General features: G+C 35.7%; 1 protein-coding gene across 1 annotated transcript in view; it reads right to left on the bottom strand.

The window, feature by feature from the left end:
• The window catches only part of LOC150104442 (uncharacterized), a 242607-nt gene that overhangs the window by 185669 nt on the left and 42269 nt on the right, over positions 1-14669 (bottom strand). The window contains exon 3 of the mRNA XM_090395648.1: positions 12731-12804. Coding sequence (XP_090251774.1) covers positions 12731-12804 — 74 coding nt within the window. The remainder of the gene's footprint in view (positions 1-12730; positions 12805-14669) is intronic.

A 14669-nucleotide genomic window follows, 5' to 3' on the forward strand; every position in this document is an offset into this window, starting at 1 on the left:
CATATCCATAGGAATTGCTTCTATGGTTGCTGTTATTTTAAGTGTTAATAACATGGATATGCTAGAGAACTTTTGTGTTTTCCCAGATTGAGAATGTGGAGGGCCTCATTTTTCAACAAGACGCAGCCCTGCCACATTATGCAGCAATTGTGTGGACTGTACTCAACAACTGATTCCCAGGAAAATAGATAGGCAGAGGAAGTCTCATTGCTTGGCCACCACACAGTCCTGATTTGACTACAGTGGATTTCTTCCTCTGTGGCTATGTAAAAGGCATTGTATATCAAAGAAAAAAATTCAGTCCCTTGCCCACTGCACCATAGAATAACGGCAACCACAGAAGCAATTCCTATGGATATGCTTATCTGAGTGTCGTCTAAAGTAGAATTCCATTTTGATGTCTGTAGGACTGTAAATGGTGCACACATTGAGTTCCACTAACAGGTAATCAAACTTTTAACACTGTATTTTGATAATATATGCTACATACATTTCTGCTTCAAAATATAAAATAAATATCATTAAAAACCCTGGAGTTCTTTGTCAGACAATCTGTATTTTTATATATTACAGGTGTCTAAGTTTATGAATGTTCCATGCAAAAAAGGTTACAAATTATGATCAACTGAGGAATATGCTAGGTTCTGTACCATGGATCAGTTAGTGGATGGGAAGGAAAACTTAAATGATGCCATTTCAGAATGTGTCCCTAGAGTTCAAAGAATAAATAGAGGCGTGAAATTGATGTTTAATCAAATTAAGCAAGAGATTCATAAGTAAAAGATGATGTGGAAGGAATACCGTGTGCATAAGGATGATGTCAGTTATCATAATTATAAGCAGCAAGCTAGAAGAGTCAAGTGTTGTACGGAAAGCCAAGTCCGCGTATGAAAAGATGGTTCTGCAAATTATAAAGATAACCCAAAAGAATTCTGTCATTATGCTAGTAAAAGAAAGAATGAATCTGAAAGAATTACTAGTGAATGCAGAAGGTATGTGAGTGACTGATGCAGAAGTGACTGTTCAACTAATGAGTGCCCATTTTGCTAAAAGATATCAACCTTGCATATGGAACATTGAGTTCACTGCGACCTCTTCACTGAATGAGGAAACTCAGGTGTATGAAGAGGAGGTATTAGAGCTGTTGCACAAACTGAATAACAATTCAGCAATAGGGACTGATGGGATATCAGCATGGGAGGTAAAAGAGTATTCAGTTGAACTGGCTATTCCTTTGACCAGGCTATATAATTTGAGTCTCAGAACAGGGATGGTTCCATAGAAATGGAAAGAATGTATGGTAATCCCATTGCACAACGGCGGTGCAAAGACTCATGCATCCAACTATCAACCAATCAGTATCTCAGGAATGGTGGAGAAGATTTTGGTCCTTGGTCCACTGTTATTCAATCTCTACATAATGAGAGTGTGAAGGATTTGACATGCAACATACAGTTATTTGCTGATAATGCAAAGATAGGTAGGGTAATCAGGAGTGCTGCTGATATGCAGTACTTGCAGAATGGTTTGAATAGACTGGAATTGTGGGCACGTAAAAATGGCTGTCACTTCAATGTTAATAAATGTAAGGTGGTGTGATTAGATATCCAATGTCATATTATATTGGTGGGATTATGCTAGAAGAAACTGATCAGGTTAGGGTTCTTAGTAGATATATTAGTAGGTTCTTAGTTAGAGTTTTAGTAGATAAGAAGTTGAGGTTCAAGGGTCATATAGCAAAAATTGTAAATACAACTCAGGCAAACAGATTGAAACAAACCTTGACATGTAAAGATAAAGATGTCATTTTGCCTCTACTAGGCCTTGATAAGACCTTACTTGGAGTACTGCATGCAGGTCTAGTTTCCATGGTGATTTTGATACAGCAGAGAGAGAGAGTAAAGGAGAGTAACAAAAATGATATCAGGATGATATCATTTTTGATACTCTTGCAATACTGGTTATGAAGATAGATTGAGAATTTGTAGGTTGTGGACACTAGTAAAATAAAATAAAATGAAGTATATTTTGTTTTATATAGTTTGGGAAAAGAAGAGGGGTATCCTTGGAAGCTGAGAACGAATGCTGTCAAAAAGGGAGTGAGAGCTACATTTTTCTCTCGTAGAGTGGTGTGTGATTGGAATGTGTTACTGTTAGATATTGCATGTGCAAGTAGCATGAATGACTTCAAGAATAGGTATGATACCTTGTGTGAATAGCATGACATCCTTCAATGACTTCCTGACTCCCTGGAGGTCTCTCTTAATAACAATAATAATTACTATTGTAAGTTTATTAAAAAAGGCAAATGTGATTGAGTGAGGGACAAAATAATTTAAACTAATATCTTTATTTACAAATAAATAACACTAATGTAATTGATATCTGTTTCTTTCAAAAATTTTTGTCTCTTGCAAGTGATATATATACTTCAACTTTAAAAATAAAGTTAAATTATCTAAAAAGGGGGGGGGGGCACTGACTTCACATCAGAAAAATACAAACACCAAGATATTAATAAAGCAAAAAACTTCCAATTTCTCTCTACATTATCACAGAATTTTTAATCAGAAAAAATAAATTTTCACAATAAATTTTTTTACATTTAACAAGCACTGTTGATTTCTCCCTCAGCACTAGTTCACTGAAATTGAATCAAGTAAGTCATACCTGCTTTTTTTTTACTTTTTTTTTTTTTTTTGCATTACATTACATACATACAGATCATGTACAATACTCAAATCTGGCCTGATTCCTGTATATCTTGAATATGACAATCTTTCTTCTTTAATATCTCCTTTAAATATATATTAGTTCTTCTAATACTTGTTTCCTATGAAATACAGCACAAAGTTAATTTTAAATTTCTTTTCTCTTCTAAAAACTTTACTCCGAGTATAAAAAAGTTTGTTTCTTCTTTGTTTTAAAAGATTTAACCAGAACAAGTTTGTTGCTGCTCAACATATTTTAAAAAGAAATGTCCATTACTTTAGTAAACTACATAAACCCTTCGTAACAGTTTTATCCACATTCTTAACTCAGTTTTAACTTAGCAGTTGAAAATATATTCATCAGTTAATTTGGGAAAATTGTTCGCGACCCCTTTTTGTGATCTTATCCTGCTTTCTGATTTAAAAAACATCCTATCATCATGATATGTGTCTCTCCCAAAACCTCCAACTTGCAGAATGTACAAACTCTAATCAATAGCTATTCTCTTACGCTCACTATATCAAATTTTCTATTTGGATATGTACAATCTTTGTACAAGAACAAAGATTGTACAAAGATTTTCTTTATTCCCTCAGAAACCAAAAGACCAACTCTAAGCAAAGTAGTCAAGATGCAGTCAAGAGACAAAATAACATCTTATATGTCAATGTTCATTTCAGCATTTTAATTATCCTCGAAGTAGTATTTGCAATTTTTGCCATCTGACCTTTGAATGTCAAACTTCCTATACATCATAACTTCAAGATCTCTAGCCATACTACTGCTTGGCATATCAAAACAACATGGCAATGAACATGAAAGTAACATCTTCACTTGATGTAAACAAGGTTAAGGTTCTTTAATGGCATAAAACTTAGAAAGTTCACGTTCACATTAGATATGATGTACTCAATATTTCAACAAGCAAATTGTTCTATTCACTCACAGCACTGTGAGAAAAAAATCAAGTGTTCTCATCCCCTCTCTCAATCAGCACACAAACTAACTTCCCATATTTCATATGACAGAAAATATCAACCAATGTCCTTCAGCAGCCTTCTAGAAGTTTATAGGCCTCAATCATATTGCTCCTCTTTCTTTTATTTACCACTGTAGGCAGCCCACATATTTTCAATCTGTCCTCATAATCTACATACAATAATCCTAACATTTCTTTCTTTTATTTACCATTGTCTGTAGTCCACATATTTTAAATCTGTCATCATTATCTACAATAATCCTAATATCATCTTTAACTCTTTTCTCTTCAGTTTCTTTATTCCCTCAGAAACCAAAAGACCAACTCTAAGCACAGTAGTCAAGATGCAGTCAAGAGACAAAATAACATCTTATATGTCAATGTTCATTTCAGCATTTCAATTATCCTCTGAGTAGTACAGTAAAACCCCTTTTTTCCAATTTTCAGGGGACTGATGGAAAAAAGTGTATAAAGCAGGAAATGTAAAAAAAAAAAAAAAAATTAAAAAAAAAAGGCTAAAAGATGACTTACTGCTAGTATGTGAGTCTACATACTCAATTACAAAATTTCATAACTAAAAATAAATGAATTTACAATTACTTTACATTTATCTATTTAAAAAAAATTTTAATTGTTCACTGTTTTTGCTTTTCGTTTGTTTCTTTTTGACATAGCGCCAGATTGCTTTGCATTGAGTTCAATGCTTGATCTGTTTTTCACTATCGTGTTCAAAGTAAACACAGAGAGTCCAAGATCTTTTGCTAAATGCACACGTGTTCCGACATGCCAATCTACACGTCGCAGAATTGCCATCTTTACTTCTACTGAAATACATTTTCTGTCTTTTTTCTCCATGTTACTGACATGGATAATCCACCACCGCAACTTCAAAGCAACTTTCACATGCTAAATTACGTGGCAGAAATTCAGCAATATCAATTCGTACTGCGATTCAAAAATCATGGTATCGCTCATCACTAGTGCAAGCCACCGTGATGGCGGAAGCGAAACTACAGCCAAAAGCAATGCCATCTGGGAACAAAGGAAATGTGAAGATTTCAGCAGAAATCGATTCAAAAATCAGTATTGCCACCCTAGAAAAAAAATGCAAATCATGGGAAATAACATCCACATCAAGTTGTTAATGGTGAGAAAACAATATATCGTAAGAATAGGCCTTAAGATTGGACCAACGGAAAATGACGTAAATGGCAGGAAAATGTAAATTGCAGGAACGTAAAAACGGGGTTTTACTATATTTGCAATTTTTGCCATGTGACCTTTGAATGTCAAACTTCCTATACACCATAACTTCAAGATCTCTAGCCTCATGAGTTTCTAAAGGCATAATCCCACCAATGTAATATGACATCAGAAATTTCATAATGCTAAAGTGCATAACTTTACAATTACAAATGCTGAACTGGCAGCCATTATCATTTGAACACAGCTCCAGCCAATTCAAATCATTCTGTAAGTGCTGTACATCAGGGGCATCCCAGCTTACCCTACCTTTCTTTGTATTATCATCAGAAATCGAACATCAAGTAAGGTCCTTCCCAATATCATTAAGGTAGATTGAACAACAATAGTCAAAAGACTGATTGCTCCTTGTAATAACTTTTCTGGTCACCTTAAATCTACAATGTAAGATTCCTTTTGTCTGAATATAAATTTACTGTGTTGGAAATTGTGTTAAATAATTCCTGTTAAAATATTTTACTTAAAATTAGAAAAATGGATTAAGTGATATTAACATTGTAAGTAAGCTATAAGAATAGTGTGTCAGAAAAGTTCACAACAACTTGTAAGCAAATTGATCGCCTAAGGCAAGGACCTTCAGAGAGTAAACCAGAGTGACATCACCGTGCCAACAGGTAATTACGGATTCGAAGGGTGAGAACAAAGAGCAGGGAGCATATAAAAGGGGGGGGGAGCTGAAAAGAAAACAAAACTGTGCTGAGGAGAGCAGAAGAATTACAATGACTACTGCTGCTGCAACTGCTAGTGTTCAGGTTCCCTTATCAGCTGAGTGGAAGTGAAGAGACGATGATGCAGAGTATGCAACTGGAGACCATCGTTGGAGCCACTTCGTTGGCAATTCCTCTAGAATGTTCCGGAAACCTTTCAAGGAGTGTCGGGTAACAGTTGCCCTACCACCACCACTCGAGACATGCTGATAGGTCAAGTAGATGCACATAAATTTTTGCACCCTTGTGCAATGGCACTACGTAAGTTTTTTTTTTTTTTTTTTTTTTTTTTTCCCCTGTAGGATCTTTCCTGAGCTGAGACTCAAATTACACAAACATATCAATGACCTAAGCAGTTCGGCTGAACATTCCTTTAATATGCGTGCTGATATCCCATGACTCAATTGCTGAATTTTTATGCAGGTTATGCAATAGCTCTAGATCATTCTCATGCACCTCTATCTCTTCATCTAATGTAGTGTTAGCATCATGTTGATAACATGATGCTAACACTACATTAGATGAAGTGTTAGCATCATGTTGATACATCTTAGTGAAGTGAGCACTCATTATCTGAACAATCAGATCTATTTCTGGCACATGGATATCACCTGCATTCAATAAAGTTATTCTTCCACATTCATTCTTTATTTTACTTGCAATATAAAGAAAAAATTCTTTTCGTTTGCCTTTAGCCTACACAGCCAATATCTCTTCATACTCCATACAATATCTGTAATAACTTTTCTGGCCTGTGCTTTATATGTTCTATAATTCCTTTTATCTTTATTCTCATAATATTCCTCCACATTATCTTCTTATGGATCATTTGTTTAATAAGGCTGTACATCCATTTTGTTCTCTCTAGTAACTTTGCTTTGGAGCAATATGACCTTTGTTGTCCTTGTGCAGAATCAAATCAATCAATCCATTTCATTCCCACCTAATTTGTTCATCTAACTCTAGAGACATTCAGATAGTGCATCATTTAAACATCTTTTCAAAAGCTTCCAATTTAGTAACTGCAAAATTAGCCATCCTAATTTTGCAGTTACTGAATATGGAACATCCATATACTTAGCTACTACCTAAATCAGTAATGCATGATTACTGTTACCATTTGGTGGCAAAATAGTCACATCCTTAATTGAGATACCTCCTGACACCATGATCAAATCTAACACCTTTTGACCTCAAGTTATCGTTTATTTTCTGTTTTGCAGTTGCATTCTGTTAAATTGCCACTTTTCCTAATATTTTCTTTATTATACTTGCCTTCCTACACTAAGAATAAAACTTTTCTAAGTCTCAACTTACCTTAAGACATAAATCAATTCTTATCTATCGCACTCTGTGTAGAAAGGCAATCTATATTTTTTGGGCCGTTTCCTAGATTAGTCACATGTATCCTTTAACGGTTCAAGGTTTTTCCTTAGTTAGGAACGAATCCTTTAAGAGTACGATCTGAGACTGTCTCCTGATCAGATATTGACAAATTTATTTGATACGCTGCACCAGCCAATATCTTAGGATAGAAGGAATTCTTATCCAGGGAGACCTTCTCAGAATATTGTAGAGGTGAAAATCTAGCACTTATTCTCATTAACAATCTACTCTACTTCGACTATGTTTAATTTAGATTGCAGTCATTGCTTCTAAAATACTTTATTATACTTTCAACCTCCCCCCCCCCCTGCTTAGGTTCAGATTTATGAGTGGTAATTTGAATTCATATCTCAGGCCAGTTCCAGGTATAAAATACAAAGCATGTTTATTGAGGTTTTAATTCACATACAATCAGATATATCATATACACTTAGTTAATTCATTATCATTCTATGTTAAATTGGATAAACCAACACTTGAATATGAGCAATAACTCGTTCTATGAGATTAATCATTAATATATACAATATGCAAGTCTAAAATTTATCTGTTCCATCTCCTTCTAGGTATTGTTAATCTCTCACATTAAACATTGTCACAATTCATTTATAACCCTTCTCAGACAAATTAACCAGTTGAGATAGGCCACGGCCAATTATGGTAATCACCTAAAAGTTATCTATCAAAATGCCCACACTCAACAATTACATAAGTTTTCCTTTCTTTACTCTAACTGGGAACATAACAAAATTCTGTACATTACCATCTCTTGGCAAGATTACCAGGTCCGTCTATTTTGTTCACAGCTTTGTCTAATACAGCTCCATCCTTCCTTTGGCTTTTGTCCACGTGGTCACTTATGGCGGTCACACGATATGGATTTTCCGAACGGCTGCCGATATGCCTACTCTGGTCTCGCTCCATTGCCACTTGTTCTCATCAGCACTGCCGGATCTTTGGTCACGGTCAGCTATTCCGCTTTGAAGAGATAGCTATCCAGGACTCTGGAACTACGGGTACTGACACACAACATCCAAGAGTGATCCGGAATCCATCAGGAGGCGAGAGAGAGAGAGAGAGACCCAACGTCCAAGAAATCATGAACCAGGAACATACCGAAAAAGAGTTGAGAAAGGGGAGCTTTTATTGTGCACCCTTGGCGCAGTCTCTTTGCTATGTTCTTCCGCATGGCACTCATCTCCTTTTGCCTGTGAGATCATCCAGTACATTACGTCGCCTTGTGTAGCATCTTCACGGGAAAACGAACTAGAGCCGCTTTCCGTGTAAATGCCTTTGCCACCAAGCTACACGTTCAAATGAATGGTTCGCACGCGACTTTTGGATTGTTTACATCTTATCAATCCACTCACATTACATAGAATATTCTCTTTTTAAATTCTTTACATGATTTTGGATAGACAAGATTATTTTTATAACTTTACATCAAAGTATTTACAGCCCTACTTATAGTTAATATATACATTTTCTTTCTTGCCCAAGTACAAGTTTTCTCCTTGTAGGCTTTTAGACTTGTTAGATCTTGAATTAATAGTTTCTTTTAAAAGTTCTCCATTCATGATCCAACAATTCATTATCCTTCAGATGCTTTTCCAGAAAGTTGTCTCACAACAGCTAAATAAATTCTCCTTCAATCTTATGAGTTTTCTCTACTATCCAATCTATGTTCATAATAATTTAAGTCACCCCATAATGATTACTTTTAGTACCCATTAAGACAATCTGGTGATGCATTTCATCATTTCATACTAGGTAGGTAAGTATAAGTAAAATCCTGCCATATATTTCATCCTGTTAGCACCTCCACTTCACACCAGATAGTCTTAAACTCAGTATTATAGGACATTATTAGTATTCTTCATTTCATAAGTTTCTGGCCTAAATATACTCAAATCATCTGGTCTCATTAATAACTCCCCTCCCTCTCTCCTATCTGTTCTGTTTCTTCTTCTAAGGTTCTTAATGAGTCCTTAAGTGCTCATAACCATCCAAGGTATCTTTGGATTTCATAACCATGATCCCAGGATAGTGTGGTTAGCCCTATCCTATTAGTATAGTATACTTTGTATATAAATTGTGTGTGGTCTGGCTGGTTTGCCTGTATGCAGGATGAAGAACCCTTCCACCTCCACATGAGATCAGCTAACTCACCAAGCGCTAGCCGGAGTTGCTTTTGTACCGTCATGGTGCGAAATTGTAGTGTAATTCTATGATTGTAGTGGCCTCATCATCAGAGCAATGAGGCCACTACAATGGAAACATCAAGGCAGCCGTTGAGACTATGCGGCAGCTGCTTCCTAAGCCGCACCATTCAGGTGTGACGTGCAGGCACCAAATCCGTCTGCAGACGACCTAGGTACTGGTCTGGATGTCATGCTTAGAAGAGCAGCCACCATACTGCGATCTATTGAGACTCATCCTCTGATGAGTAGGGAACCAGTCTTTATTTCCCAACCTCATTGGGTTTCTCGGTAGATTGTGGATCTTGCTAAGTCGATATGTCTAATAATGAAGAACTCTGTATTGAAAGTAGAATCGAATGCGATGATTGATTTGATTTCATTCCAATATTGAAGTAAATTAGAAGAAAGATATGAAGTTCACTAATAGGAGTAGGGAGAATTTAGCTGTTAGATGTAAACTAGTATAAGTTAGTCTGTAAGCTAGTCAGTAAGTAAGTTTGTAAGATGTGAACAAAGTAGTCATGTGCTTGGTCAATAAATAAGAGAAAACATGAATTAAATTCAGAGTAGGTGAAAATGAATAAAGGAGAAAAAGTGGCAATGAGGCCACAATGGAAGCATCAAGGCAGCCGTTGAGACTATGTGGCAGCTGCTTCCTATGCCACACCATTCAATGTGACGTGCAGGCACCAAATCATCCGCAGACGACCTAGGTACTGGTCTGGGTGTCGTGCTTAGAAGAGCAGCCACCATATTGCGATCTATTGATGTTATATGCTCATAGCCACTGGTAATCCTGTCAGTGGCTCATAGCCATTGGCAGGATTACCAGTGGCTTGGTACATGTGCTTGGTCAAGTGGCCAGTGGTGCGAAGCTACCATCTGTGGGATTATGACTAAACGCCTCTAAGTCAGAATCCAGTCTAGTCACTGCAACGATACTGTTCGTGCCTAGTGCATTAAAAAGGCAGCGCTAGTCGGAGTTGCTTTCGAACATCCCTGATAATGATTCTTTGCATCCTAGATGGGATTCAAACTAAGGGCATTGTTGAAACTGAGTGAACTATGGACTCTCCTATCTCTTCTATGCTTCATAAAAATATCACATCCTCGACTCTGGGATCAAAGTTCCAACAATCTTAGACCAAAACATTCACCAAGGCAACAAACTTCACATCTTTATTCCTGATGCTTCTGGCATTGTGTATAACATAACAAGTTTTCTGCTTGCTGTTTGATATACTTACATCTGCAGCCTGCTTGGCCCAGTTGGGTAAGTTTCTCTTCCCATCTTCATACACTCAAAAAGTCCATATCCAAAGCATATAGATCTACGTCTATGAGATTCATAACCATGCTTATTGAAATTCATATCATTATCATGTTTGCATTTAGCTGAGCTTACACGCATATTCATACCATGCCTCCCATGCCTCATATCCAAAAACTGACATCCATTTCTCTCTACACAGCTTGTGCCTGCACAATGAATCATTTGCTCAGTATTATCATATCTCAGCAAGACTCTAACAAATCTCTCTCTCTCTCTCTCTCACTCTTTTCATTTCTTCCAGAAATCCGTTCATATTCTCTCAGTGTATTTATGACTACTTAAATCATTTTTTCTTACAAGCGACTGTCTCTTATTTTCTATTTTGCAGTTGCATTCATTATCCTTAATTTTCCCTCCAAGAGCAACAGTCCTTGTTTCTTCAAACCTTTCCACAGCACATGTCCAGTGGTGGATGATGTTCACTAAGAGATTAGCCAAGGAGATAGAGTGGAAAAATCTATACTGGTGGTTTAATTGGTAGCCTATATATAGGTGGCAAAATTGACTGTTAATAACTTTCTCCATTATTTTGGAAAGTAGTGAGGTAATGACAACAGGATGGATAAGTTTCTCTTCCCATCTTCATACGCTGAAAAAGCCCATATCCAAAGCATATAGATCTACCTCTTTATGAGATTGAGATATGAGATGCTGCATGGAGAAAGGGGGGGGAATGGACAGAAACCAGAACATCTGCTTTGGAGGTCAAACATGGCAGTTCAAACTGCAATAAGCAGGTTGGTGGTGTTTCACTGGGTGATGAAGGTTGTCTACTACTTAGCAGGTGTAGATCACATTTCCTCCAACATGAAGATATTCTTTTGCAGTGGGAATGTTCCCTGGATGTTCCGGAACCCCTTTTGAGAAAACAGGCCACACCATGAGCAGGCAGAGTTGACAGGGAGAGGCTGTATATTGTCATCAATTGCTCATTAGTATCAAATAGGAACTTTTTTTCTTATAAGTTAATGAGAATCAGATGATTTTAAGAGTAAAACAAGAACAATCAACCTAAAAGGGGTGAGAACCAGAAAATGTAGAAAGCAACTATGAAATTAACATAAAAATTTCTTCAATTTCACATTCATAAAATACTGAATTCAGTGAAGTATTAAATTTAAAAGGGTTTGTTGGAGAAATAACATCCACATCAAATCACTTATTTAAATAATGGTTAGTTGTGGTTAACAAGAAATAATTAATCCAGAGTTGAATTTCAATATACCTAATTCAACATTAAAGATACCAAGCTATTTTAATTGTAAGCTTGGTTTTAATCCATTTCCCAAGTAAGCAAACAGACAAGTAAGTCAAGTTTGCACCTGCAAGTAGTGCAAGTCTTAGGCAACTCATGGTAAAGGTGGAATAAGCTCTGATCACTATTCTTAGTATTTACCCTTAATGCAAAGCATATCTCCTTGAGGAGATGTATGATGCTATGCATTATAGGCAAGGGGCCACTATCCAGATCGGTTTCAATCTTTATTGAGAAATGACAAACGTGACTTCTCTGTTTGCTTACTTGGGAAATCGATTAAAACCAGGTTTACAATTAAAACAGCTTGGTATCTTTAACGTATATTATACCCAAGGTAAAAAACTTTCTACATCTATCTCTCATCCTGAGATTTTTACTTAATAAGGTCAAAGCACCTTATGGTAACTTGTTTTGGTAAAATAAAATATTTATAAGCTCTGTATTACTTAAACCTTGGTATTTCTAAGACTGGCTCCCACTGATGAGACCTCAATAAAGGTTGAAACCGTTCCGGGTAGTGGTTCCTTGCCTTTAATGTGTAACATCATGCATCTCCTCAAGATGTGCTTTGCATTAAGGGTAAATACTAAGAATAGTGATCAGAGCTTATTCCACCTTTACCACGAATTGCCTAAGACTTGCACTACACGCGGGTCACCCAGACTTGCACTACTTACAGGCACAAACTTGACTTACCTGTCTGTTTGCTTACTTGAGAAATGGATTAAAACCAGGTTTACAATTAAAATAGCTTTGTATCTTTAACGTATATTATACCGAAGGTAAAAAACTTTCTATACCCAATTCAAATTCTGAATATATTACTTCATAAATAAATATGGTGTGAATGAATGGATTTAAATTATCCAAATCTTAAACTACAAATCATACCTGGAAACACTTTCCTAATAATTCCAATAGCCGATCAGCAGGTGAGAGATTCAAAGGAATACTTGTATGCAACTCTGAAGTAAAATTTATGAAGAAAATAATTAATATAACTTTATAACTCTTTAAGATAAAGATACTTATGTTTAAAGAAATCCACTATATCAAAATGATGATTATTTGGAAATTTGAAAAAAGAGAATTTAACTTGTGTCTTAAACTAGTGTTGGTGTGTATTTGTTTTGAATGCTTAATGCTAAAGAAATGACAGATGCCATGAGTTTATTAATAAATTGGTTTAATTAATACTGTATACAGTAATCCCTCAATTAATGCACCCCAGATTAGTGAGTCATTTTTTTTCGATACCCAAATTCGATTAGTGGGCTTCTAAAATTCGATTAGTGCATCTATATACATCTAAAAAATAAATGTTACAGATTTTAAAAATTTTCTATCTATACATTTTTATGGCTAACTATTTTAAAAAATCACTCACCAGAATGAAATAATTTAGTTACTGATTTAGAACATTTTACAAAGTTATTTTTAATGGCATACTACACTACTTCATGTACACTATGTTCCAAATTTTTACACCAAAATTTATGTCATCTGTATACGCCCACAGTTTCGAGACCCTTCGACGCTTCTGCACATGTCACAAAAAGGAGAATCCATTCCGATAATAGGGTAATCAATCAGTCTTCTGGAATGGGTTGTTTATTATTACACGGTGGAAATTTAACTTCTCTTTTATGATCATTGTAATTTTTAGAGTCATAACTATTTTGTTGGGAAATTTTATCTACACGTGATTTCGCATGTTGGTGACCAATCCGTATGTTCTTCCAATTATCCCTGAGAGATGATAGGAAGGTAACAGAGATCTGCAATGAAATTTTGTAGATGAGGTGCAAAGAGAAAAGTTCTTCAAAATGCTACAATTATGTGTAGTAAATGGGATATTATACTGAGTAATATACACTGCTTGGAAAGAAGTTAACAGACCCCCCCACATGGGTAAGGTGCATCGTGCCATATAACAAGTCATGTGTTTGTAGCTGGCATAAATTAGAGCAACGTTTCTCAACCTTTCTAAGCCCAAGGACCAGTAAAATGCCTAAAATAATTCTACGGACCACTGAGTTATGTAATTTTTTTAAAAAAAAATCTATGTGGGGATTACCAGCAGTTAGGAAAAACTGTGCCATTTATAACATAATAAATCTAAAAGCATGTTTTGAATATATATGGAAACATAATTAATTAAATTGGAAGTAAACGATTAAAAGTGTATCATCATTGAACAAAATTTTAATTTTTATTAAACAAATAAATAATATGATAAAATTATGTTACTACTTACTTTTAATGAGACTTGGCCCTTGCAGAATTGCTGTATAGCTGGCTCAATATTGGTCAACTTCAGTCGAAGATCAGCACACCACACTAAGGCGATTTTTGTATTTTGTTTTTATTTGAAGGAGCAATGAAATCCGTTCTCACAGTCATGCAGTTTTCTACTGTATGACTGTGAGAAAGGCAGAAAACTAGAAAAGTAGAAAACTGCATGACTGTTTTCAATACTTCTTCATATAATTCGAGAAATTCACTTCTCACTGAAGGCGAGATCCAGAATCGAGCCAAAACCAAGATCACGGAATTGCATTTTAAGCCCACTCTCACTTGAAAGCTCAGTTAATGTTCTTTTTCTTGATAACCAAAGTTCTTTCTAGTGACTGCAAGCCTTAAATAGATCGCAAACCCACGGAAATTTCTTATAAAAGTTATTATTATTATTATTATTATTATTTTTATTATTATTATTACGGGTATCTCCATGGAGTCAGTAGACTCATCGCGGGAGACCCAAACTAGCAAAACAATATCTGTCATATCTCTTCTTGAATTCATTTACAGACGAACAGCTCACAACTAA

Source organism: Typopeltis vanoorti, chromosome 7 (assembly GCF_054136105.1).
Source record: "Typopeltis vanoorti isolate ZY-2024b chromosome 7, IOZ_Tvanoo_1.0, whole genome shotgun sequence".
In the NCBI taxonomy this organism is placed as follows: domain Eukaryota; kingdom Metazoa; phylum Arthropoda; class Arachnida; order Uropygi; family Thelyphonidae; genus Typopeltis; species Typopeltis vanoorti.